At 49.2% G+C, this 26775-nt stretch overlaps 2 protein-coding genes across 5 annotated transcripts in view; one reads left to right on the top strand and one right to left on the bottom strand.

Annotated features, from left to right (window-relative positions):
- The first annotated feature begins 330 nt into the window (after positions 1-330).
- PNOC (prepronociceptin) lies at positions 331-21796 on the top strand. 3 transcript variants are annotated; one of them, XM_017672636.3, is made up of 4 exons: positions 331-566; positions 10865-11014; positions 18003-18259; positions 21221-21796. In XM_017672636.3, exons 2-4 carry the CDS (start codon positions 10889-10891, stop codon positions 21435-21437), a joined length of 600 nt encoding a protein of 199 aa, XP_017528125.1. In that variant the 5' UTR covers positions 331-566; positions 10865-10888; the 3' UTR covers positions 21438-21796. The 3 variants fall into 3 exon arrangements, with proteins under 3 accessions (XP_017528125.1, XP_017528116.1, XP_017528135.1); XM_017672627.3 differs by lacking the exon at positions 331-566 and adding an exon at positions 751-825; XM_017672646.3 differs by lacking the exon at positions 331-566 and adding an exon at positions 751-825 and having other exon boundaries at positions 18003-18446; positions 21221-21788.
- Positions 21797-23309: 1513 nt separating this feature from the next.
- ZNF395 (zinc finger protein 395) overlaps positions 23310-26775 on the bottom strand; it is a 39367-nt gene continuing 35901 nt past the window's right edge. For both annotated transcript variants that reach the window (XM_037024585.2, XM_073232742.1), the window contains exon 10: positions 23310-26764. In XM_037024585.2, the coding sequence (XP_036880480.1) occupies positions 26653-26764 (112 nt within the window). In that variant the 3' untranslated portion in view covers positions 23310-26652. The remainder of the gene's footprint in view (positions 26765-26775) is intronic.

The following is a 26775-nucleotide window of genomic DNA, read 5'->3' on the forward strand; positions in this document are numbered from 1 at the left end:
GCAGAATTCACATTTACTAAAGGTCTCATGTTCTGGATACAAACGGGATCTCATTTTCCTACTCACAACCATCCTGGGAGGTATTACGCCCATTTTTCAGAAGGAGGACCCCAGGTTTGCAGGGAGAAGTGTCTTGCTCTGTCAAGAGAGCCAGCATTTCAGACACTTCGTCCTGAGTCTAAAGGCTCTGCATTTTACCCTGCACAGAGCTGCGGGCACCTGTGAAGTGCCTCCTGACCTGGCCCAGGGCAGAAAGAGCCACTCCCTTGAGTGGCCTTGCTGGTGCAGCTTAGGGGCCGGGGCAGCTGGAAGTCTCCTGGTTCAGCTCTGCTCTGAGCTCCCCTGTGCCGGTGGGAGCTGGGCCGGAGCTTCCCTGCCTCCTGCCCACTTGCGTTCCTTCACCCTTCAGGCAGGGAGATTGTTCCAGGAGGCTCCAGGGTGAGGGTCTGCCTCATCACTGCCACAGGAGTCCCCTGGTCTGACGCTTGCCAGAGCCCCTGTCGGTCCTGCAGGACCCTGGAAGCGAAGGGAAGGCAGCTGTGGGATCCTGGCTGAGCAGAGTCCAGGTAAAGCAGGCTTGAGGATGGACTGTCGGGGCGGTAGGTGTCCTGGGGCCGAGCGCAGAGCCAGGGCGGAAGGGCCAAGGAGGAGCGCGGGTTGCGCTGCTCCCTTGATTAAGGGGGTCAGCGCGTGTGCGTGTCATCGAGGTGGGCAGGGAGAGGGAGGGCCGCGCGGGTGGGGGGGTGCGGATATATAGCCGGTGTGGCTGCTCCAGCGCGGAGCCGAGCCTCGCGTCGGAGGCGCCCCACTGCTGACAGCTCCCAGGTAGGCGGCTGCATGCGTCCCCGGCCCCAGGACCGCTGCCGCGCCCCAGGCGCAGGGCGCGGGGCTCCCCTCGGCCTCTCTCCCAGGGTGGGTGCTGCTGGCCCCCTGAGAGATGATGTTTGCGTTCTCCGTGTCTTAGTCTCAGTGCTCGGATGAGGGGGCAAGGGTGGGATGAGGTTTTTATCCTAAAAAGCGATGCAGCAAAAGCAAGAGCTGAACTTGGAAATGAGGAAAAGTTTTGCTTCCCCAGGTGTGGCCCCTACTTTGTTGTTGCTGCGGCGGAGGACAGGTGTCGGGGGTAGGCGAGAGGCCGGCATCTGCGGGGGCTGGGGGCTGCCTTTCGGGGCAGCCCTCGGGAAGCCCCCCGCACCCTTGTGAGGAATTTCTCTTTGTGGCTGACTTTCTTTCTCTCCTTCCCCCACAGCGTATTCTGGCTGGTTTTCAGCATATCACTGAACTTGATTTGGCTTTGTGTTTTTTAATTCCGAGGGCAGGCACCCTTATCCCTTACGCACTGCATAGAAATTGCTAGTAAGGAGGTGGGGAACGTCGGAGTGGGGCGTTGTTCTCGGCCAGTCCGGGGCGGAACGCGGTCGCGGTTGCGAATTCCACGTAGATTTCTGCAGGGATGACCTTGGACTCCTGGACCCTGACTTCTTTGGCGGTTGCTCCCCTGTCTTTGCATCCTTCTCCTGGAACCCACAGTCTTCCCCGCCTAAGGTCTCTGCCCAGGTCCCGTGGAATATAGCACGTCGGAAAGTCAGCCCAACTCTCGCTGTCGCTCAGCCTCCTGTCTTTGTGCGGCTCGCTCCTTGCGCGCTGGCGGTTCCCTCCCTCCATTCCCCATCCCTGCTTCCCCTCATCTCCCTCCGATCATGGGCAAGTTTTGGGGGAATTTCAAGTAAGGCAGGATGATTTGGGAAATGGACTATTTAAAGCCAGCTGCTTTGGACTTGAATACCCTGATCCTGGCTTAAACATCTGTGTTTTGCTTCCCCCAGCAGCCCATAATTGCCCCAATTATAACCAATAACATTGTTCAGCAGAGTAACAAAAGATGAGCTTTGCACGGCATTCGCCAGCAAGCCGTAACTGGAGTTTTCAACACAGAGGGGAAAAGTAACTGCCTGGCTGCTTATCAAAACCACCCAAAGAAATTGCTGCTCTTTCTCACCGCCTGTGGGCGGCGGCTGCAGGCACACTCATCTGTTGTGTTTATCAAGTGTGGCAGGGAAATAGTGTATACATTTCCACCGATGCTGTGATACTGTTAACAGAAAGGATTGGTGTTCCTTAGGGCTTGCCGAGTCTTCTGCAGGGGAGGGTCCCTGGAAAGACTGTTGTCCCCAACCACCAGGTACCACTGTCCCATGTGCTGCCCATCAAGAGCACTGTGGGGCAGCCTGGGGTCATTTTGGGGGTGCAGCTCTGTTCTCTGCAGGGTGGCAGCCTCTGCTTTATCAGCTGAAGGTTGAATGTACTCAGGGATTTCGAGAATGCAGATTTTGCATTGCCGATGAAGGGAGTAATCGCAGAATCAGGCTCAAACCCGTGCTCTCTGGGGCCTGTGACAGGAGCTGTCACAAAACTGTTCCATATTCAATCAATCAGGTATTTATCATCTACACTCCAGCAGACAGGGACGCATGTGGGGGCTCCAGTGTATTCAGCAGAAATGATAACAACAGCCCTTTACACTCTACAGCGATTTACATTTTAGCACTTTCACACCCATTTTCCCCAGCAACAGCGATGAGGTGTCAATTGTCTCCACGTTGCAGTTGAAGAAACAAACCTAGAGGTTAACTAATTTGTTCGGGACCAGCAGAGATAGGACTGAGTCCAGCCTTCCTGGCTCCGGGCTCCTGCGTGTGGCCCCCTTGGCCAGGGTGCGGGGGGGCAGGGGTGGGTGGATAAACACTAATGGGGTGGGGACAGGGCAACAGGCACACAGTGAAACAATTAGAGGACGATGCAAGGCTGGGTGTAATTAAGCCCTAAATTGCGTGGTCCAAACAGCAAGTGCTGGAGGAATTTGGGGTAAGCAGGGCTTGCTCCAGAGTCCGAAGGAGGTAGAACTCAGACGGACAGAGGGCTTTGACGGCGGGGTGGGGACAGCCAGGACAAAGGCACAAAGGAGCACAAAGGTATTAACATTTATTGAAACCTACTGTGTGTGTTAAATTTGTGTACATGCTTATTTCATGCTAATACACATATACACACGGTAGAGATATGAAGTTAAGGGGGGGGCGTTCTATACTTTTTTACATGCTTCAGGGAGCCCCACTACCAGTCCCACAGCTCCTAAAGCCCATGAAGGAACCTTTGTAATCTATCTGTTCTGAGTCTGGGTAGAGCTACTCATCAGATATCCTAAACTGCAAAAGAGCCCTGCTCACAAAACAGGAGTCATCACGACAACAGATTGCAGTTGCTTGAATGGCTGGGAACTCATTAGGCAATCTGGATTTTCTCAATACTTTCATTTAAATGCCTTATAGGTGCTCCCACTGTCTAACATGAGGATTTCCTTCTAATCACAAACTAGCCGTGAAATTTGGAGCACACCAATTTGGGGTGCAAGCCGATTTTCTGGGCATGTCCCTAGACAGGCTATGATCATGTTCAGTCTCGACTTTCTGTGATCCTGTGGCTTTTCAAACGTGGGCTGCTGCCTCAACATTGCAGAAACACAGCGTCTCCAGCTCTGAAGGGCCTGGCCTGGCAAGTGAGGTGCAGAGCCTGCCCCCAAGGAGGGAATGTTGCTGCAGCCAGGTCTCTGCCTTCCCCCAGGGCTCAGAGCCAAGCTTCCCCTCCCCCACTCTCCATTCATTCAGCCCAGAATGTGGGCGGCGTTCCTGATAGGAGCCACAGAGCTGAGTGCCTGGCAGACAGACCTGTCAGTCTGCCCTCGGCTTCCTCAGAACCCACCATCAGTGACACTAGATATGAACGATTCTAGGCCAACAGTCCCCAGACGGGACATGGGTGCCTGATAATCAACGGGCTTCGGGTAATTGAGGTCTTTTTCCTTACCGCTGCTCTCTTAGCGTTCTTAATTTGCACTTTAATGGGGTTTATAATGTATAGAACTTGCAAAGGTACAAAGTTAAAAGAAATTTGAAGATTCTTGGTCTAGATCCATTACTCTTGCTTACCTGTACTTTCACACGTTTTTCAAAAGAACACTGATGTTATTATAAGAGTAAATAAGAGGTTTAAAAGGTCCATTTAAATTGTTTTGACTGTATATGTGGGACTGTGGACCAGAATCAGGAACATCAAAGTTAAGAGGGATGCCTTCCCAACTTTGGGGCAGCCCCGATAGAAAAAGTATCTGAGGGGCCCTCCACCCTCCTCCAAGCCCCTCCTGGGCTGTTGTTGTGCGTCTGTCCTGTACGGCCCTACGCTGCTTCCTCAGGAAGCCCTCTCTTCCCTCCCTCCTCCCTCCTTCCCTCTTGCTTCCCCTTAGCAGGAGTACGCAAATATCAGGTCACTTATAAAATCAGAAGTATTAACCATCTAATCCAACTGCCTCTTTTTGGATAAGGGGAAACTGAGGCCCAGAGAAAAAAAGAGGCTCGCTCAAGACCCCACAGGCAACGACTGAGCCAGAGCTCGAAACCAGGACTTTCTCCAGCACTGGGCTCTGCTTATTCATTGCTCTCCGTGGTGGGCGGTGCATTTGCATTGCTCTCCGCCCCCTATTCCTGTCCCCTCCTTACAGGTGAAAATTCAGAGCAGAAGAGGGACCTTTCTGATGTAAGTGAATTAGTCCGAGGAGGAGGAGAAACTAAGATGCCTCCCTCAGTAATAACTGGTGAACAAGCAACAGCTCAGGGTAGGGGTCCTGTCTGCAGTGGGCTGCAGGGCCGAGCGCTGGTGGGCCATGAGAGGTCCCTCTGTGACCTGGGGAGCGGCAACAATAACGAGGTTTCAATTAGGCAGCAGGAGCCCAGAGTCCAGGACATAAGGAGGCCTTTAGAACAACATCACCGACACAAAGACAGAGAACTGCCGAGATCATTGAGAGGTCTGGTGGGTGCACGAGCGTGACCGCAGATGGGTTTGCGTCCAAGCTCCGCCACTCCAAGTGATGGTCTGCTTCAGGCCTCAGTCTCCTCAACTGTAAAATGAGGATAATAGTACCGCCCCACAGGATGGGTGCTTGTAAAGCAATTGGCACAGTGCCTGGCACACAGAACTCTCCACATAATGGTAATGTGATTACTGTTCATACAAACAGAGACCATCCCACTGAGATTCCAGCAGAATTTGCCAGCCTTTCCAAATCAGACCACCATGCAGAGTTTATGGTTTCCCAGAACACCTGATGCGGCATCAGAACGCCTAAGGTTAAGTCCTGGCTCTGCCATTTATGAGCCGGATGATCCTAGGCAAGTCGCTTAACCTTTACAACCTTATGTTCATCCCAAAAAGGGGGATAATATTAACCCTAGATTGCAGGGGTGTATATGAATATAAAAATCTTCTGTAAGAGCAATAGCTACCCATGTGGTTTATGAGAAGGATGGGGACGTATTAGCCTCCCGCAGGAAGGCTGCCCCTCTGCTCAAGGCACTGAAAATATAGGCTTTTGTATAGGTCACGAGACAAAACTCAATTAACTTTTTAGCTTCAGCTCAAGCTTCATACATAATCATCCAAACAGATAAGCAACTAATTATATTGCCCTTGGAAGCAAGATTGCATACAAATAGATTAAGGCTAAAACACAGTGGTATTTTATCTTTATAAACAGCGAGGCACAATTAAATTTATGAGATATCATTACTGAAATAAGAGGTAATTAAACATTCCTTTATTCAATACAAGATGTCCAGATTATAGCCTCACCACATAAAAGTACTAGCTGAGCTTGGCTCACCAAGTGTAATACGGGCATCGAAAATGCAAACGTATTCAGGGAAGTTTTATTGACTGATGGTCAGTATCCTACAATAAACACCAACCGCCTGTTGGTACCCCCATTCTGCTGCTGAGAAGTGGAAGAACTTGCCCAGGGTCACACAGTTACACAGTGTAAAGATTAAACATTAACATAACTCATGAACTGCTAATCACTCTCCTTCCTTTTAATTAACTTATACACAGAGCTACAGAAAAAGCATGTAGACTTTTTAAAGATCAAGACTTCTTAAAAATGAAAAGCTTAGTTTGAGTTTTCAAGAAATTTCAAAATCTAATTTAACCTAGAGCACAGCTGTTCTAGGTGTCGTGAGGCACACGAAAAAGTACAAAATGTTGTCCCCTATAAGGATAACTACATATATTTTGAGTTTTCACTTATATTCATCTCATTTAAATATCACAAACCTGTGAGATAGGACTATGTTGTCATTCCCACTTTAAGGATTCTTTAAATGCAGGGAGAATGAATCGTATTGCATACAGATGGCTCTTCAACAATAGGTAGAGCCTCTTGTTAAAAGTGTGGGGTCAGACATAGAAGGGTAGAGAAGTTGGAGACATGAGGAAAGGCGTGCCATGCAGCAGCAGGGCAGCTGACACCAAGTGCATTTGATAAGGTTTCCCCAAGTGCCAAGCCAGAGAAGCCCACGTTGACAGGCAGGAAGGCTACCAAATGGAGCACAAGCTACATGTCCCAGGAGCTACCTTCTTTCCCCACCTCAGCTTAAAAACCCATTTACCCAGAATCAGAGATAGCAAATATCAGCCAATCCACTAAACATTTCCTGAATGTGCCAGTAGCCATGGTTAATGAAGTTCATGAAAAATCTCAGCCAGAGAGCATTTCATTAACATCTGTCACAACTTATCAGCTCAGCCTGCGCGAACATTTTAGGTATTGCAGTTGTGTACCTAGAAGGAACGGTAACAGTCCCTCTTCGCATCACCTTCGCTTTCTTCTGTAACATACAGTCACTGCCATCATGTGGCTGTAGCGAGCACAGCCATGCCATTCTAGACAAACTCCAAAAATATCTCCTGAATAGCAAGACTGAAATTTAGTAAACTAAGAAATGTGAAGACAATTCTCAAGTTAAAAGGACGTGTTCAGGCAGTCCTCAATTTAAGACGTTTGCTTACATGGCAGAGGTTTGGAACCCAAGATACATTTTCTTTTCAAAAGAACTTGTACGTGGTTAGGAGCTTCTCTAGCTTGAGTGCCAACACCTGTTTGGCCTGTGGGACCTTCTCATGTAGCACCTTTCCAACCGTGCCTCACGGCCATTTGCAACCAGCCTTCTGCCATTTCCAGCTTAGGATGGCATCTTGCCTTGCTCTGGAGCAAAACTAGTTCCCACCCTTTCCCCTTGAACAGAACAAAAAATTAGCTAATAGGCACTTGGCCTGTGGCACATGTCCTGAACTTCCCTGAACACCCAGGGCCCCCAGTGAGACACATGCTTCTCGACACTCTCCACCCTACATTTACTGAGAAGGAGGAAGGTCCCCACTAACGCTGTCACTTGTCACACTTTTTGAGCACCTCCTAAGTATCTGACCCAGTGCCGGAAATACAGAGAACCATGGAACATGAGCCCTGTCCTTCAGGAAGTCGCTCTGTTGGGAGAAATAGACAAGTAATCCATGCCTACTAGTATAGTGCACTAAGCGCCCTTGGACAGACAGTGAGCATGTGTGAGAGAGAGAAGGTTCGGGGCTCTTTCTTTTATAAGCTTTGACATAGTACATGTTCTGTGCCTGGTGTCTTTTTTTTTTTTTTGGTATCATTAATCTACAATTACATGAAGAACATTATGATTACTAGACTCCCCCCAACATACCCCTTCACAGTCACTGTTCATCAGCGTAGTAAGATGCTGTAAAATCACTAATTGTCTTCTCTGTGTTACACAGCCCTCCCTGTGCCTCCCCAACACTATACATGCTAATAGTAATGCCCCCTTTCTTTTTCCCCACGTTTATCCCTCCCTTCCCATCCATCCTCCCCAGTCCCTTTCCCTTTGGTAACTATTAGTCCATTCTTGGGTTCTGTGATTCTGCTGCTGTTTTGTTCCTTCAGTTTTCCTTTGTTCTTATACTCCATATATAAGTGAAATCTCTTTCTCCACCTGGCTTATTTCACTGAGCATAATACCCTCCAGCTCCATCTATGTTGCTGCAAATGGTAGGATCTGCTTTTTTCTTATGGCTGAGTAATATTCCATTGTGTATATGTACCACATCTTCTTTATCCATTCATCTACTGATGGACATTTAGGTTGCTTCCATTTCTTGGCTATTGTAAATAGTGCTGTGATAAACATAGGGGTGCATCTTCTTTTTCAAACTGGAGTGCTGCATTCTTAGGGTAAATTCCTAGAAGTGGAATTCCTGGATCAAATGGTATTTCTATTTTGAGTTTTTTGAGGAACCTCCATACTGCTTTACACAATGGTTGAACTAATTTACATTCCCACCAGCAGTGTAGGAGGGTTCCCCTTTCTCTACAACCTCGCCAACATTTGTTGTTGTTTGTCTTTTCGATGATGGTGATCCTTACTGGTGTGAGGTGATATCTCATTGTGGTTTTAATTTGCATTTCTCTGATGACAAGCAATGGGAGCATCTTTTCATGTGTCTGTTGGCCATCTGAATTTCTTCTTTAGAGAACTGTCTATTCAGCTCCTCTGCCCATTTTTTAATTGGATTATTTGCTTTTTGCTTGTTGAGGTGTGTGAGCCTGGTGTCTTTTAACCTCTTACAGACATTTACTCGTTAATTGTCACAGGACACAGATATGTTATTGTCCCATTTTTACAGACAAGAAACAGAGGTTGTGTTGCAGACCCAGGATCTGAACCCAGGCAGCATGTAGTGATGAGCAGATGAGAAAACACAAATTACAACTCTGCCGCAGAGAGAGGTCTGCTGGGCCTGATGAGCCCCTTGCTTGCTTCCTACAAGGGTATCTTCGCAGTGCCAGAGAGGCAGAGGAGATTTATCTCAATCAGTCCTGGGGTTAGAGATGGTTTCTCAGAGGGGAATCATTCTTGAGGTGTGTATGAAGTAGGAGTTGGAGGCATGGATTCCTGGGCCCAAAGGAGCAAGTGCCAAAACACAGAGGCATTGAGGACCTGACAGAGTGGGGAACTGTAAGTCACCAGGACTACAGGGGACACAGGGTGAGTGACAGGAGATGAAGCTAGAGAAGTGGGCAGGAGTGGTGCAGACTCACAACTGGGGTTCTAGAATTATTGTAAGTAGGAAGTCACATCATCAGATTTGGATGACTTGGTGGAAGCCCAGATTGTTAGGAAGACTAATTAGGAGGCTATCACATAACCAAGACAAGAAATCTCAACCAAGGCATTGGCCTCCAGGATAAAGAAGAAAAATCTGTTGGAGATATATTGGCTTGTAGAGATGTCGGTGTCTATTCTTCATTAGCCTGGGACATACAATCATCCTTGGGGTGAAGCTCAAACCCTCCAAGATGGCAAATAAAGCCCTGTTCCATGTGACCTGAGCCCCTTCCAGCAGGGCAAAGGGGAGTGTGGGCAGGTGGCCCTGACACTTCAGTGCCTTTGCAAAGGCTGTGTCCTGTGTCTCTCAGATGGCCCTTCTGTGGAGTCTTGGCAGACTCTTACCCGTCACTCAAACTCCATCTCAAAGGTCACTTCATCGACATACCAAACATAGCTTGTGCATCTTGTAGTTGACATCGTCTTGGTATGAAATGCTTGGACGATGCACAAAAAGGGCTGGGGAGTCTCCCAGTGTGGCCATGGGGTGACAACTGCAGGGTCCCCTTCCTTCCTCCACTGATGGGCTCCACCTCACATCCAGCTTCCACCCGTGCCTCTCAAACTTCAGCATGTGTACAAATCACCTGAGAATCTTGCTGCCAATTCAGATCCAGGTTCAGGGGCAATGGGGTAGGGCCTGAAATGTTGCACTTCTAACCAGACCCCAGGTGGTCCTAACGCTGCTGGTCTGAAGGCTGCATTCGAGTAGTACGGCTTATACGCTTTCCCAGTAAATAAAATGAAAAGCATTTAAAAGCAATAAAGGCAATTATTCTGGTTTTTCTTGCACTGACCTCCTTATTAAAGTAAAAATTACATACTGTGAAATGCACAGAATTTAAATGTATGATTCAATGGGTTTTGGCAAATGTATACATTCTAGAGACCCACACCTCAGTCAAGAACATTCACAACATTTCCAGAAAGTTCCCTGGTTCCCTTTCCATTTCATCCTCCAAGTAGAGATGATTCTACATGGACCCAGAACGATGCAGTTCAAGGAAAGAACTTTCTGGTTCAGGAGGCTGGATCACAGCACAAATACAAAGAGAACAGGAAAAATCGCACATCGTCCAGTCAATCCTGCATCAAAAATATAAACTACTGATCTCACTAATACTTGTTGGGGCTATTACAGGAGTTTCTTTGTTCATTTTTCAAAATATAATTCTGTGTGACTGGTCCTGTGCTTTGCATGACTAGCAAGGTGGACATATTGGTCCTGTGCTCAGGACTAGCTCACATCTAGCAGGGGAAGCAGACAAGGAACCTGGTGGAAGCTTCCAGGAAGAGTGATTTCCGGGGTGTGGGGCATTCCTGCCCAGGCTGGGGTGGGGGGATGAGGCCACTACAGGAGACATTTGTAATCACGCACTTCACACACATCTCCCTCCTGCACGGCCCTCTGCCAAAGCTCCCCCGGACCTCGCCTCACCTCCACAAGAGCCCTGCGACAAGGCACATGCCCCTAGTCCCCTTATCGTTCTGAAAACAGGCTTGGAGAGGTTGTCACAAGGCCACACGCTGGAAAGCCGTGAAGTGAGGCCTCTAGCTCCTGGGCAGTGCCCTCGCACATGTCGAGGCCAGCGGGGTGGCAGGCCTCACAGGGCGCTCCCCCGGGAGCCAGGACACTAGCCCCCGCATGGACACCAAGCCCGGATGGCAGCTGCGGCCCCTCCTGGAAGGTGAATCTCCGGCCCTGGCACTGTCCCCTCTGAGGAACGTCTCTCCCATGTCCCCTGTATGAGGCCCCCGCAGACCGGCTGTTCTAACTGCCCCCCACCCTCGCTTGTGTTTAGCATCGTGCCTCCTGCTCCCGCACCATGAACATCCTGCTCTGTGAGCTCCTGCTGCTCAGCCTCTTCTCCAGCGTGTCCTGCGGCTGTCAGAAGGACTGTCTGACCTGCAAAGAGAAGCTCCGCCCAGCTCTTGACAGCTTCAACCTTGAGGTAGGTCCAGGAGGTCCCTGTGTCCTTCCTCCCTCCTCCAGAGCCCACCCAGAAGGAGAAACCAAGGCATCGCCCAAAGGTCAGGTGACATGGTGGGTCGAACAGATGCGGATGCCAGCATCTTCAGATATGCAAACGCTGTCACCTTTCCACTTAACGCGTTCAGAGGAAGACCTGCCCGCGCTGCCATTTTATTCCCGTTAAAAGCATGCATACTCATTGAAGAGAATTTGGCAAATTCACAGACACATTTTTAAAAATTAAAATCACTTTTTTTTTGCAGAGTATATTTTATTTTTTTGTCACCCCAAAGAGTATATCAATAAAGATGCACATGCTCTTAAGTTGACAAAAACACTAGATTTCTCTAATGTGCTATAAAAATCACCTTGAATCCCACCAGAGAAAGAATTCTCATTTTTCCACTTGCTATATTATATCAGAATAATTTTCCCACATTACTAAACATTAAGTTATTTCTGTCCACAAATATAGTGTAATATGCTTAACCATTCTCCTATTGACATGTATGTGGCCCTCCATTTTTGATATTATAGGTAATTCTACAATGAACACTGAAATGCTCTCTTACACTTTAAATTTTGAATTTGAGGGCAAATCCAGAATAAAATTTCTTTTCATTAAATAAGCTGCTTCGCCAACTGCTTTCATTGCAGTCTAAAGAGTTATTCCTCTCCTACTAATTCCAATATAACACAAGTATTTTTTCTTTGTAGTCAAATAAATACCTTTCAAAAGGTGTCATATTTCAAACTCCACAACCTTTAAAAACAACCAGAAATAACTACTGTGTCTTAGGCAAGCTCACTCACGCAGAAACCAAGCGCCCGCACTGGGCTGAGGCACTGACAGTGGGCAGACACAGCCCGGCAGACCCAAACGTGCTCTGCTCTGGCCACAACTGCAGCGTCAGGCAGAGCAGCCCCAGACAACCCACCCAAACCTAATCCGTTCTTCTCCTTCACCCAGAAGTGTTTTTTTTCTGAGCATCTATTATGTGCTAAGCACTGAGGGATGCAAAGGTGAGCAGGTGGATGGAGTTCCCAGCTAGTGGGAGAGAAGAACCCGCAACCTCCCTAGAGAGGCTCTGCTGGGTGCTGGGAAAGCCCAGGGCACGGGCCCCAACCTCGTCAAGCCGGGCAGAGGGGACTTTGTGGGGAGCGGAAGTCTCCAAGGGGACTTCAAGGTGAGTAGGAGTGACGTGGCCGGGAGTGTGCCCCAGGCCCCGGGACGGGGCAGGGGGAGGGCAGGTTGCATGCATACAAAATCTTGTGAGGCAGTTGGGTGGTGGGGGGAGGCAGCATTTAAGGGGCTGAGAAAAGCTGAGTTTGGCCAGTACACAGAGGCCCACGCACCTTTTCTGTGCAGCCCAGAGAGGTTTAAACATTCATCCAAAACTAACTTTCCCTTGGTCTTAGTAAACAGAGCAGATGACTAGATTACATGTAAACCAGTAAATGTGCGGGTCCTCAGGTTGCAGCCTGGACAAGACTGACAGGTGTGCACAACTTCTGCGTCAGCAGCTTCAACGGCAACCCTTTCTCTCCCACTCAAAGAGCAGGGACTCAAACAGACGTCTGCACACGGGTGTTCCCAGCAGCACTACTCCCAACAGCCAAAAGGCGGAAGCTACCCAGGGTCCCCCAACAGATAAACAACATGTGGTCTATACATGCCAAGGAATATTACTCGGCCTGACAAAGGAAGGGAATTCTGACCCAGGCTGCAGCACTACAGCACGGACGGACCTTCAGGACAGTACACTGAGTGAGATCAGCCAGTCACAAAAGGACAGATGTGTATAATTCCACTTAAATGAGGTCCCTAGAGAGTCAGACTCATAGAGACAGCAGAATGGGGTTGCCAGCAGCCAGGAGGGGGTGGGATGGGGAGTTAGTGATCCATGGGCACAAGATTCAGTCTGGGCCAATGACAACTTTGTGGACACAGAGGGTGGTGCTGGTCACATAACAGTGTGAATGTACTTAGTGCCTCTGAGCTGGACACTGAAATGTCTCTCCTGTGTCCCCTGGAGGTGCTATTCAGTTACATGTATTTTATGATGGAAAAAAGCATTAGGAACTTAACTATAAAGATCATCCTGGGTCTGCTCTACTGTATTTTTTACAAAGTAAAGCACTCATGGATTTAGGTGATTTGTTTGTAACCAAGACCACATCTGACTGTGAGTGCCTGTGGCCTTCCGTCCATTGGACACCATGACCTTGGGGGCCCTGCCCCTGGGCGACAGAGGGCAAACAGGTCTCCATTGTCTCCCTCTTGCTCTTTGCTTCCCTTTGTTGTCACTTTCTCCAAAGAGTCGCCTGTGCTTGTGCCCTGGCCGCTGCCTCTGGCTGAGCTGTGTTCTCAGGGGTCACCACAGCTCCTGACTGCCCCACGCCCTGCCCCTGCTGGCTTCCCCCCTTCCACCCTCTTGTCCTCTCTTGGGGAACTTTCTAGGCCCTCTACCCCACTCCAGACTCATTTTCCTACCTCCTGTTGAGCTCCTGTTCCCCTCCCCTCCCTCTAAACATAGTGAGTGCCAAGATTCCCTGCCTCTTACCTTCATGCACACTGTCCCTCTGAGATGCCAGCACAGGACCCGGGGCCTTCTGCTCTCCAGAGGCAGCAGGCAACCCCCACGGGGGCTCTCCTTGCCGCCTCCCTGCAGGGCTCCAGTGTCCTCCACACTTTCCTTCCCTCGCTGGCCTTCCCACTGCTCCAGAACTTGCCCTGCCCCTTGGCGCATGCCTCTCCCTCCTCCCCCATCTGATAAATCCTGCTCAGACTTCCACCTGGATTGTTTTACCTCTAATGAGAACACTTTGCTGATTCTCCACCTGCCCCCAATACCACTGACCCCTCCCTCCCTCCTTTGTGCTCTGACAGCCTCCAGTATCCGCTCACCAAAAGGTGTGAGCTTCTTTTTCTGATTGTCCAAGGTGGGGCCCAGAAACGTTTTTTTTTTTTAAGTTTTATGAAATGCTAGAATGCAGGCGACCACATCTCATTTCCAAATCTTGCAATCTTTGAGTATGTCCACTCTGTGAATGATGGGGATACCTAGATATTTCAGTAAGCATCACCTTCCCAGTCTCTCCACCAACTTTATATAATCCATTTCTAGGACCCTCTGAACTTTTGGCTCCCTCAAAATGTCTTTATTTCTCATTCCAGGTCGGTGTTCCGAGGATGGCTGGCCTCTTGTTAGACCATAATGTTGGTTGTAAATGACTCACACACCCAAACCCATCACAATGGCCTGGACTGTCACCTAATTATGAATGTTCAGTACTTGCCCTCAGCTTAAGGAGAAAAAATAACATTCTCTGAGCTGTTTTAGAGACAAAGGAGGTGGTAACCCCTAAGAAAGGTCTGGGGAAATTTACCTAAAACTTCCTGGAACTCTATTAATAGCAAAAGAAACTACCTTCTGGTGGTGCTTTCTGTCTCCATTACATGAAGACTCTCAGTGGTCAATTTGCAGTAGGAGTTCCTTTTCTGTTTTTCTTTTGTACTGTTCGTCTGCTGGTCTGTTTGTGTTCACCCTCAGATACTGTAACAGAACCTTCTAAAGCTAATAGCTCCCAAACGTCTCTGGGTCAGAAATGGTTAGATTCTTTAGTGGCAAAAATTTCCTAAGTTTAATGATCTTCGTCTTTTCCTGCCAATGGACTCATGTGCCTAATTCCCTAATATTTGAGCCCAGATATCCAAATCGCCCTCTGGTCAGTTTCCCCACAAGCTCAGCTTCACAGAACCATTTGGCACCAATCTGAGACTTTCCAGATGCTCTCTGCCCTCTGGCTTACTACAGCAATGGGCTGTGAAAATGTGTCCAGCTCACTTAATAGGCCATTAACCCATCTCTGCAAAAAGGCTGCTGGGTCGCTGGCACCAGAGGGCGAGGCATTAAGCTCATATGCCCATCTGCTGCTACAAATGCTGTTGTGAATATGCCCTCCTCCTATCTGCCCCAAACTTTCTCCTAAATCAAGAGTTGCAGTGATTTCGTTAGTACCTGACTCATCTCACAGTATATTGGGTCTCGGGATGGGCTGTGCATCTGGTTTGATCAGAGAATTTCGTACTCTCTGATTGACAGCAATCTAATTACCCAGGAAACCCAGGAGCTCACGAAGATCTAACAGCCTCGAGGTTTAACGACTTCCACCTGTCCCTGTATATTGAAGCAGCAGAGCAATTCAACAAGCACGTGGGGGCTCCTAGTCCACAAGGATTGGACCGAGAGGCTGAAAGATCCATCTCAGCTCCACATCCTATACATCTGTTGGCTTTCCCATGCTTTCCTGCTTTCCTCTTGACTCTGCAGCCTGGCGCTTTTCTGGGCGCAGTAGTTGAGACCTACTGCTGTGGAGCAGTAAATGCGTTAGGATTATGATCTGAAAGGAGCCACTACAAATTGGCTCTACCTGGTTTTCTTCAAAGAGTTTCAAGAGCAGGCTAAGTACAGACCCAAGTGGTCCTTTCTCAGAAGGAGTCTCCATGTGCCATGATGGCTTCTTCCTCCAAAGAGCAAGTTCCAAAGCAGGATCTCTCAACACATACTCGGCCTCAGAACCACCTGCGGTACCTGCTACAAATGCAAATTCCTGGGCCCCACCCTTGGCTTCCTGAGTGGCACCTCCAGGGGGACAGGCTAAGAATTTGCAGTCTAACAAACCCCAGTGGTGACTCTTAAAGAGCCCTCAAGTTTGCAGCTGCCACTGCTCTGAAGTCCACCCTCCCCATCTATGCAATAGCCTGTCATTCTTTTATACCCAGTGACACTGTGGGTGTGAAAAAGTGGTCTTTTTTTCTCTCAGTACCTCTGCTGGGCTGGCACAGATAATGTGCTAGTTCTGTCAGCATCTCTGAGGGAAATCGAAACAGAAAAGACATGCTCAGAAAAACTACAGCCTATGTACCAATAGGGACCAACATCACCACCTCTGGCTAGCAGGTGGGCGTGGCAGAGGTGCTCCTTGGAAGTCTCCTCTCAGGACTCAAACCATGACCTATGACAAGAAAAATCATCGTTGTAATTAAACTACAGAAATCTAATGACAAACATCCGAAAAACACACCCCCTACTCAAAATCATCAATAACTCCTTTATTGATCTCCCCACTCCCTCTAACATCTCAGCATCAGTGGAGGAGTCTGGATACATATCAAAATCCTCTCTGGTCCAGCAGAAAATGAGCAATTTTCCTATCAGAACCTAACCTTTTGGTCTCATATGATCCTTATTGTCAAATTAATTTCCACCAACTTGTATTGCAAGCATGCCGAGGCCACTGAGGAGATGTCCTGGAAGAGGACTTGAGATGTGTGAGTTCTTGTTCGGGTTATATACAGGTACCTAACAGTGTGTCACTGAACCTCATCATAACATGTGAATGTGGACTACATCATGGTTTCCTAAACCTAGGCAAACAGTGGAATTACCTGAGCTTTGTAAAAATAAGTTGTAAATACTGGTTCCTTTCCTCAGGGATTTAACTGGGGCTTGAAATTCTGTTTTTCTAAATAGTTGGATTCACACCCAGGTGTAGGACCCATGGCATCAGGTGTCATCTAAGGCCCCTCCAGTGCTAAAGTCTGTGCAATGCTTTGCCGGTGCACAAGAAGTGCTGGGGCTGCCTCCCAATGCGGCCCTTGGGGGGTTTCAACTGCAGTTCCCCCACCCTCTCCTCTTGACCCTCTCCACTCCACATCATCACCAGGGACTCCACTTTGCAACCTGGGTATTAGATGCTTGGAATGCATATGCACACTCCCTTTAGAATATTTACAAACCCTCTAAGACTGTCTGCAAATTTGACGTGAGTGTGCTTTTATATGGCGAAAGGGTGGGTCCATCGCTTTCATTAGAGTATCAAAAAAAGCCTATGACCTAAAAAAGATTAGGAACCCTGGTCTAATGGAACAGACAAGATATCAGGTAAACAGAGTTGCAACAGTGACAAGCACTGCAACAGGTGACTGGCAAGTACCGTAACCGGCCGAGTACTAAGGGCTGGGGGTGCTCAAGGTCTGGCTGTGACTGGCCTGCCGCTCCTATTCTTCAGGTGACTCTTTCCTGTCTTTCTGCTTTCTGTCCCTGTTTTAAAAAATTCAAGATTTATTGCCTTTTCACTCCTAGCTACATATAATGCATATATAAAGTGACTTCTTAATGAATTCAGCTCACGACAATACACTTCTGTTGAAACCTTACTATTTACTGCATGGAGAAGATTGTTGGAAGGATTCAAACATGAGTAAGACGCGGTCCGTAGCCTGGAGAGGGAGAGCAGCTTCAGAAGTTCGCCAAGCTGGCAGGTCTACTGGGTTGCATCTGATGGTCCCCTTGCCCCTCCTGGAACTGGATTGCCCAACCTGCCTACATCCCAAAGGGTCTTGACCCTTATTTTCTATAACATATGCAGATAGCATATGTGGGGTGGAAAATGAACAACCAGCGTTGACCTTTGCCTGGTAACTTTAAAATAATCATATAAATTTAACTACATGCTTTGACATCCCCAGTTTCTTAAACCAATCTGACCTGTCCCAAGAGCCTGATTAGAGAACAAAATTAATTTCTTCTTCACAGGTGACCCTCATGGACTGTATTTGGCTCCAAAAACCCAACTAATGCTATAACTGAGTGTAGTCTGGGTGCCCTCATTCTGTGTAACTTGCTGTGTTACCTGGCATAACTGAACGTCACCTTTCTGAGCCCTGGGTTTCTTCGTGAAATGATGTTGCTGGGCCGGATGGTTTCCCGTGTCTTTACAACTCTGAAATGCTATGAACCTAAAGAGCAATGTGTGAAAATGCTGCGTGGTACTTGGTAAAAAGATGCTTCGGAAGCACTTGCATTGATACCAATGTAGACCATAGAGGGACTTCACCTGCTCATTGCCTCGACCTAATAGATGTCCTTGATCATCCTCCTTCCTCCCATCTGTCTTTGCAGGTGTGCATCCTCGAGTGTGAAGGGAAGGTCTTCTCCCGCCCTCTCTGGACTCCGTGCACCCAGGTCCTGGCCAGGGGCTCCTGGCAGCTCAGCCCTGCTGACCCAGAGCACGTGGTGGCTGCTCTTTACCAGCCAAGAGCCTCCGAGATGCAACTGAAGCGGATGCCCCGCATCAGGAGCCTATTCCAAGCACAGAAAGGGACAGAGCCCGGCATGGAAGAGGCTGGAGAGACAGAGCAGAAACAGCTGCAGAAGAGGTTTGGGGGCTTCACTGGGGCCCGGAAGTCGGCCCGGAAGTTGGCCAACCAGAAGCGGTTCAGTGAGTTTATGAGGCAGTACCTGGTCCTGAGCATGCAGTCCAGCCAGCGTCGGCGCACCCTGCGCCAGAATGGCCGAGCCTAGCCGGAAGGGCCTCCCAGCTGTGCCGTCCGCTTCAACCCAGGAGTGAGTTGGGCATGATGAGCCAGGGATGCCTCAAGAGGACGCCTCACATCCCCAGTGTCTAAGCCTTCCTCCGGCCCCGCAGTGCACTCACCCCAGACACATACACATACCCACGCCCCCTCAAGGTGTTCAGCTCCAGGAAGGCCTGGAGGGTAAATTCACCTCCCGGCCTCCTGCCCACCCTTTCTCAAGGCAGGAGAGAAATTTCTAGGATGGCTCCTTGGAGCTGACCACTGCCATTTCGAGATCGGTTACTATGGGGATAATAGTATTATGTTAAGATAACTAATTCCTCCATAGCTCTCCAGGAGCTCAGTTACTATGGGGACAGTTAAGTGGACCAAGCCTACTATCCGGTTGCCATAGCAACCAGTCAGCTCACCTTTCCTCAAGAGACTTTACCTCTAAGAAACCATAGCCAGACCTACACTCAGCCATTTGCAGAGAGTCTGCTTTCTGCGGCTGTGACATTGCTGTCTCACCTTCCAAGGCACCTTAGCTGTCCCCACCCTGCCCCTCACATCCCAAGGTGAGTGAGTTCCGTGGAAACCATCACACCCTCCCACTCTCCCAGTCTGGAGTTCTTGTTAGGACCAGGAGTTACACCTGCTTTCCTTCTTCCCCTCAGCCTTCACTGTCCATCCTGTGCCTTGACAGAGGGGGACTGACTCCTTGCAGTCAAGGGCATGAATCATTGCTGAGCAAGGCTTCGAGAATTTAGCCCAACTGACTTAGAAGCTTTTAGAATAGGGACTAAGGGATCCTCATCACCCCTCACTTCTCGGGTCTTTCCCGGTGCCTTGTTTCGGTCTTGTTTGCTTGCTTGCCCCCAAACCTCTCTTCCTCCTCATCCATTCCTGCCCCATGTGTACCTATGACACATTCCAGGGGATACACACCAGAGACCCTAGTTTATTGCCCAGTCATTACAAACTTAACTTTCCTCATCGCATCAACCTATACATAACTTTGAGTGGTAACAGGGAACCAGCACAGTGGAATTTTCTAAAAAATCTAAGAAAATCCCAACTGTCAAACATCTGTGCCTTCATCCGCCTATGGGACTATGACTATCCCCAGAGTCTCATACCTCTTCTCAAACAGTCTAGAACATGCCTAGTGGAAAGAACTAATTTGAAGAAGTTGGTCAAAAACATTCTCAAAACATTACCCAAGTGGGCCCTTTCCCTGACAGAAGCATGAAAGAAAAACGTCTGCATGTGCTGTTTTAATGTGCTGCCCTTACATCCGAGGTAGCCAGATCGTGAATACCTTCCTTCAGAGTATATTATACATGTGTTAATCTTTGGCACCCACACTTCAGCATGGAGGCACCCCACATAGCTCTTTGCAAGTGGGCCAGCTTGTTCAAAAGGTCCATTGCCAAATACGGCACATACGTAGTAAGCTGTGACGAGAAGGCTGCCGTGTTTATTTTAGCAGAATGACTAATCTCCAAAGGCCTTGAATTCACCTACACTACTTCTGAAGTCATACTCTGGGATCCTGAGCAAGCAGTCTCTTTTTTCCCGAGCCACATCTGCACAGAACCTAATGGTAAATCCTTCAGAAGTAGTGTGGATTTAATTTTCAAATCTTAAAGACATTCATTCTTCTTAAAAGTGCCTCTTAAGGGATGCGGAGGCTGATGTCTAATTCTGGACGACAACCATTTTCTTTACCTAAAGGCAGTTAAGAATCACATTAGCAGGACTCAATTTATTAAAAAAAAAAAACAAAAAACGATTTGAGCTCCTATTCCAGCAATTGGTTTTTCTAATTTTCTATTAAGCCTCCAACTGAGAGGCACCGACACAGAACTGGCAACTTTTTTCTGTCTGCTGCTTTGCTCCAGATGTCAGGGTCTTGATGCAAATGCTGATCAGCTAGTTTGGGTATTACTGATTGCCCTCCTTTCTCCTTCTACAGCCATCGCTCCATTTCTTTTTTCCTCACATTTCAAGGTTGCTGAGTTCCAATGTGGATATGTATTTTTGAGTCCATAACAGGGGGCTAAACCTTATCTTTTTTCACCCCCACACACCCCAAGCAGTTGTATGCATGCTTGATATCTCTCCATCTCGGGAGGCGCCTGCTCCCAGAGGCCCCTGTACTTCTGAGAGATAAAAACCAACCTAGACTTACAGGGTTGGAGGAAATGGGCCCACCCACCCCTGGGATGGGATGAAGGACCTTCTTCAGAAAGTGCCACGAGGTCCCAGGAAGGAGGGGCATCGGGAAAGAGGGGAAGGTCTTACACAGAACTGTCGGGTGGGAGGTCGCACACAGCTGGTCTTGGTACCTGCCCTCCCCATCCTACATCACTCTCCTCTCTTCTGCTGCCCCGCGCCTCAACCCCTCTGGACAGTGCGAAATGAGCAGGTGCATCATGTGAGGAGTTAGTGAAATGAGGCTTGACGTGCTCCTGCTCTATAAGGGAGCCATACAGAGGATGCCACTGGCCCCAGGAAATGAATTAGTGCACACAGATGCCAAACGCCAGGGATCCAAGAACCGTTTCTGGGCAAGAGGCCTAGCCTATGCTTTTCAGGGCCCAGCCCAGGGACTCCCCTTGATTCTGTTCCTGCCAATAGACTTGGGCCAGGAAAAGCAGGCATGCAGAGGGAGGGAGAGAACGCTTCTTACTGCTCTAGCGGCTGTTTACTTGGTTGATAGCTTTTCTTTGCCTATGTATCGCAGTCACTAGGGCAAATAGGATAGATGGGTCAGAAGGACAATCAGGTTTGCCATTTTAATCATGTCTCTCTCCCCAGGTGTCTGGGTGATCCCCCAAACAGCATGTCTCCAGCCCCAGACCTGCCGGCTGGGAAGCGGGGTTCCTTCTGCCCCAAGGCACTGAGGCAGGCTTCGCCTCCAGGTCTCCACCCGAGAGGAACCGCCCACCTGGGTCCCTCCCCACATGGCATGTTTCATGATGACCCTGTTGCTACATCAGAGTGTATTTTTGTAATTCCTCCAGCTGACATGTAAACGGCCCATCCTTCCTTCTCACCCGCCCCTTCCCTCTTCTGGGGGCGTTGAAGGAACGGGAAATCGAGCCTGGGGCTTTGACTTGTCGCTGCCATACCTTGTTTGTAAAAGAGCTGTTCTTTTTGACCGATTATTTTAAACAGATATTTCTCCATTAAACTTCTACTGAGCAAATGGTTAATAGAGTGGTTGGCTGTTTTTAAGTAACTGAGAAGCACAGACTGCAAACACACCAAAAGAGCTGCTTCTCTCCGGAGGTAAAGGCACAAGGTGCATGGTGATGCTTTACATAAAGAAACGGGAGCCAAAATACCCCAACGGTACTGCATCCCCAGATCCAGAGAACTTAACATGCTCCTGCCATATAAGAGAGCCATACAGAGGACACCACTGGCCCCAAGAAATGAATTAGTGCACGCAGGCAAGATAGAGAGGAAACGATCCCCAGGACCTCCCTGTGCACATCACCCTTGGGGAGGTTCCTGCCACCTCGCCACCCCCCCCACCATCCCTCCCCTCTCTCATTTCTTAGAAATTTGCATTTTTAACCAACTCCAGCTGATGCAGATCTTGCTGGTTTGGGATATGAGGCAAGGGGCAGAACCTGCTGATGTCATTTTTATCTTAAACTTACCACAAAACACACTACTAAGGTGTGCATCAGAGTCCAGCCAAGAAGCATATGGTGCACCCAGAGTAACAGGTGGATCAAACCTTCAGCTGTAGACAGGGTTAGGGGAGATCAGGAAGGAAGGGGAGGGCGCTGTGCCGGGGGCCCGGGTAAGGGGGTTACTGGAACCCGGAGAGAATTGCGGCTCCCATACTCTCAGGGTCGTTCACACACTGTGAGGGGCAGGAAGGGCCTGGAGATGCAATACCCTGACTTCTATCTCCTCCAGACCTTCAAATTCCAGCCTGGTGCCTCCTGTTGGTCAAACCCAACCAGAAGCCGAGAAGTTAGGGGGTCCATGGATGCAGCCATAAAAGTAAGGCTGCAAGTAGATAATGTCCAGCTGAAAGGTAGCTGATTTGGGGAAACTTGGGCAAGCTGTAGCAAAGCAGATTCTAGTTGGACTTTCTTAGACAGATGGGGTGGGGCAAAGACAAGGAATGGGGAGATAGAAGCCCTGTTCTACCCCAAGACAGGAAAAAAGCCACAGACCACCTCCCACACCAGCTGTACGGGCTGCTGGGCTTGACTGATGGTAATCACGTCCCTGGTGTCCTCAGAGCCACGTCACCCTCACCCTTGGCCCTGTTAGTGATCCCTGGAACCTGCTCCCAGAGATGCCTCATGGTCCCAGCAGCTAAATTTGCAGAAAGCAGTCCCAGGGGAGCAAGGATAGGGGGTGTGGCTTTCTGCCTTCCACCTGGGCCAGCTATTAACTTGCCCTTTGGGCCATCCCAGTACATGGAACAGAGGAAATCAGGGAGTGGTCCATGTTGCTCTCTGAGGTCAGAACCCATTCCTCAGGTAATGTGACCTAAGCCACTTGCCAGCCTCTCAACAAACACAGGAATATAGCTAAGAACATGCTCCCTACTGCCAGTCTAGGCAGTCTAGAAAGTTTACTGCCGGGATTTCAATCCTAGTGCCTTTATTCCCTAGTTTATGACCCTGGGCAAGGCTCTTTAAGCTCTGCGCCTCTCTCCTCACCTGTAAAATGGGAGTAATAGGAACTCTTACACAGGGTTAGGTGGGTAATCCACCTGGCCTGGTCTTTGGTAATGTTACCTGTGGCTATTATAAGCAAACGATTGTGTGTGTGCTTCGCCCGCAGCGTGACAGGCCAGCATGCATTTTTTTAACACCAAGGATGATAATCCTGTCCTTTGCAGGGGGAGAGGGTAGAGGGACAGGCACACATTAAATCAGACAATGTACCATTTTATTCCTTATAAAATATATTTCATATTGTTGTTGTAAAAACATTACATTTCACATTAAAAAAAATTCTTTCAACAGTAAAAATAATACTTGGAAGACAGCTGGGGGAAAAAGCGCCAGTGAGACAAATTCACAGATGGGATTTATCTCCCCCCAATTTATTTATTTATTTTTGCTCCTGGTAAAGTCAGAACCTGGGAGGACCAGAAAGTAACAGGACAGATTTCTTTCAAACAAATCAGTTTCACATCCAAATTAATAATGTCTTCCATGGAGTCCAGCTGTAAGCTTACTATCACAAAGTGGACGCAACTCCAAATGTTCTCTTACAAAATTGCTTTCACAGCTGGTGAAAAGTCACATTAATTCAATCCAAGCTATTTTACTTGCAGGCCAGCCCTGTGCTTTGCACCTGTGACCTCACTTAACCACAGGAATCAGTGACAGGACCCGGCACTGTAGGAGCTGGGTAGAGATTTAGTATCATTAAGGCTGTTCAAAGCAGGCACCACAGACCCCAAAGCTAAATGCCAAGAAGTATTTTGAATAAGGGCGACGTCACCAGAATAAAAACTCCCCAACATAACTGTTCTTGAAAATCAGTCCTGTTCGTTTCAAAAGCATACCTGTGGCGTCTTACCTGCAGCCAGATTCTGCTGCCCGGGGTCAGGGGGCTGGGAAGCGGGGAAAGACACGGAGACGAAGAAAACAGGCATGATTGCTGGATCGGTTCACAAACCACCCCCACCCTCCGAGAAGAAATGAACGTCGCAACCCCAAGGAACACCACACACCAAGAACCAACGCGACAGCCACAACATGGGGCAGCACAAAGAGGCCCCTGCCACCAGAAGGGGCGGGGAGCAAATGCAGACAGGGGAAGCCTGCGCCCAAGCTAAACTACAAACATAAAATAAAACCCCCTCGGTTGTGAAACTGGTTCACCAATTTCTTCCTTCTCTCTCCCTGGTCTGCCCTGTGCAGCAGTGATGAGAAGCCTTTCTCACTCAGAGAAACTCTTCATCCCCAGGTATTATTCACACAGTCCAAGCTGAGGCGGGTATTCACACAGCTTTTCTAAAGAGGAGACTCGGCCCGCGTGCTCTGGTTAAGAAGGGCAGGGGAGAAACTCCCTCCCCCCCCATGGGCCTGAATAAGGGCAACATGGCAAGTGAGAAGTCTGGACAAGCAGCAGCCAGCTGTCAGCTTTTAACTCTCAGGGAGCTGGAAGGGACAGAAGGACCCTGGGCCACCACTTGCAGGCCTGGGTTGGGGCTTTACCAGGACACAGATCCCACATACATTTTTTACTAAGTTAAAAAAATATTCCTCATCCCCACCGAAGACCTCTCCCCCTGCCACCACCAGCCTTCACGACCTCGGCCCATTCTTAGGCTGGCAGGTTTTCTAACACTCAACATGTCTTGGATGGAAAACCTCTGCACATTTCCCACACGAAGCAGCCAGAGGCGCTCGGTGGCCAGATGTTTCCACCCCGGGCCACGGGGGTGGCCTCCATTAGGGCTAAGGCAGGGCTGCTGCTGCCCAGCCCAGGAGAGGTGGCGTGGTGGGAGTCCCTGAGCCCCTGCCCCTGGGAAACCAGGTCAAGGACTGGAACCCAAGACAGCCAGGCACCACGTGGTCACACTCAAGCAAATCCCCAGAACAGTCACACTTAGAAGAAAGGTAGGGCTCCAAACCAGACACGTGCCCTCCTTCGGGGCTCAGCTCACTGGTCAGCATTAATCATCGGTTCGTGTGGCACTGAACTCAATTCCTGCCCCTTCTCAACAAGACAGTTTTGCTTTATTTTCCTCCCAAGCAGTGAAGTCCAGGTTCTCCTCCATTCCTGAGGTCTCCAGAGGCACCAAGGGCTGAAGTACCAGGAGGTCCTCGTCCCAGCCAGGCCTCCTCACACGACTGCCTCAGACTCTAGCCTTTCCCATCCCACCATCAGCAAGGTGCGGCGCTCAGCAGATACCCAGGGAGGTGGCGCTGACCCTCCACATCACTCGGGCTGGACTCATGCTGGTAAAATGCCTTCTGCCCCGACTGGAGTCCTGTCCTACTTGCCACCTTAGGATGAAGGTCACAGTGTCTCCGAGGGGGCAGGTGAGCCCCTGGAATGATTGGGGACCTGGCACCCTCCTCCCCACCACGGGGGCAAGCTGCCACTTCCTGCTCCGTCTGGCCTCTGTCTGCCTGCCCCACGCCAGCCCTCCCTGCAGCCTGAGGGAAATGGGAAAATCCCCAGGAACCAGAGACAAAGAGGAACCTACTGTGGGGCGGGGTTCTCGCCCAAGTAACAGGGAACTTTACTCAGAAAAAGGCTGCTGACTACACCAAAAACGAAGGAAGTGTTGGAGATGTGTCATGTCCTTGACTGGAGGGAGGCCACGTCAGGAGGGAGTTCGTTCACTCAGGTGACAGCAGACGCTTCCACAAAGACTGCAACCCTCTGGTTCTTCCTCAAATAGGAGGAAAGAATGATCAAGGAAGTGTTCAACTGCCACATTTCAAAAAGCGAATTTGTATTAGCCTTTTGGCTCAGCTATTTGGGGACAGTCTTTAAAAACTATTAGTCTGAGCTTTGAGAAGGAGCCATACAATATTTATTGGGATGCAACCCAGTGTCCGAGGGAACCCAGGTTCAAAGAGTTGTCATGGAGAAAGGGGTCTCCTTTTACCTCCACAAAAGTTGCTTGGCAAGGACAAGCCCTCCCTCCTCCTGGGTTCAGGAGGAGGAGGGGTGGCTGGCTGCACCTTAAAAAGGACACAGGTTCCCCCCTCCCCCGGCCCCAGGCCCCTTCCCACCCCATCCACAGCAGGTCCTGGTCACTGAGTCATCACCGGAAGCTGGTGTATTTTGTTGTTGGGGTTTGTTTTTTTTTTTAGAAAACTTAATTTATCCTGCTCACAGTCCCTTCTGGAAGAGTTGAGAAAACAAAGAATTCACCAACTGGGCAGGAAACAGAATGCGCTGTTCCTTCTTTTGATGTACACACTAATCCCCCAGAGAGACAGGATGTGGGAAAGCGAGGGTGGTTAATTCTTTGGTCTCTGGTTTGCTGCAGAATACCCCTGGTCAGTTTTGGCTCTCTCCTATTTTAGAGGGAAAAAATATTTTTGCTGTTTTTTTTTAAAAAATAAAATGTTCCCACAAGGGGGGGAAAGGTTTTGAGTATTACACCTTGACCAACAGAGCCCAAACTCCCAATGTCCACTCTTTTTCTCCTTCGGGTTTCTGCTGAGGGCCTGTGACACGTCTGCCTCGTGTCACCAGCCACACGGGGCCGGGAGCATAGGGGACAAGCCGGCCGGGCAGGTTCAGTCCAGGAAGCGCTGGCAGGCTTTCTTCCAGCGGCAGGCGGTGCACCACTGGTCCCGGTGCTCTATCCCATACACCTTGCGGCACTTCTTGGCCTCCCCACGGGCCTTCCTGCCGAGGGA

This window comes from Manis javanica, chromosome 3 (genome assembly GCF_040802235.1).
Source record: "Manis javanica isolate MJ-LG chromosome 3, MJ_LKY, whole genome shotgun sequence".
Lineage (NCBI taxonomy): Eukaryota > Metazoa > Chordata > Mammalia > Pholidota > Manidae > Manis > Manis javanica.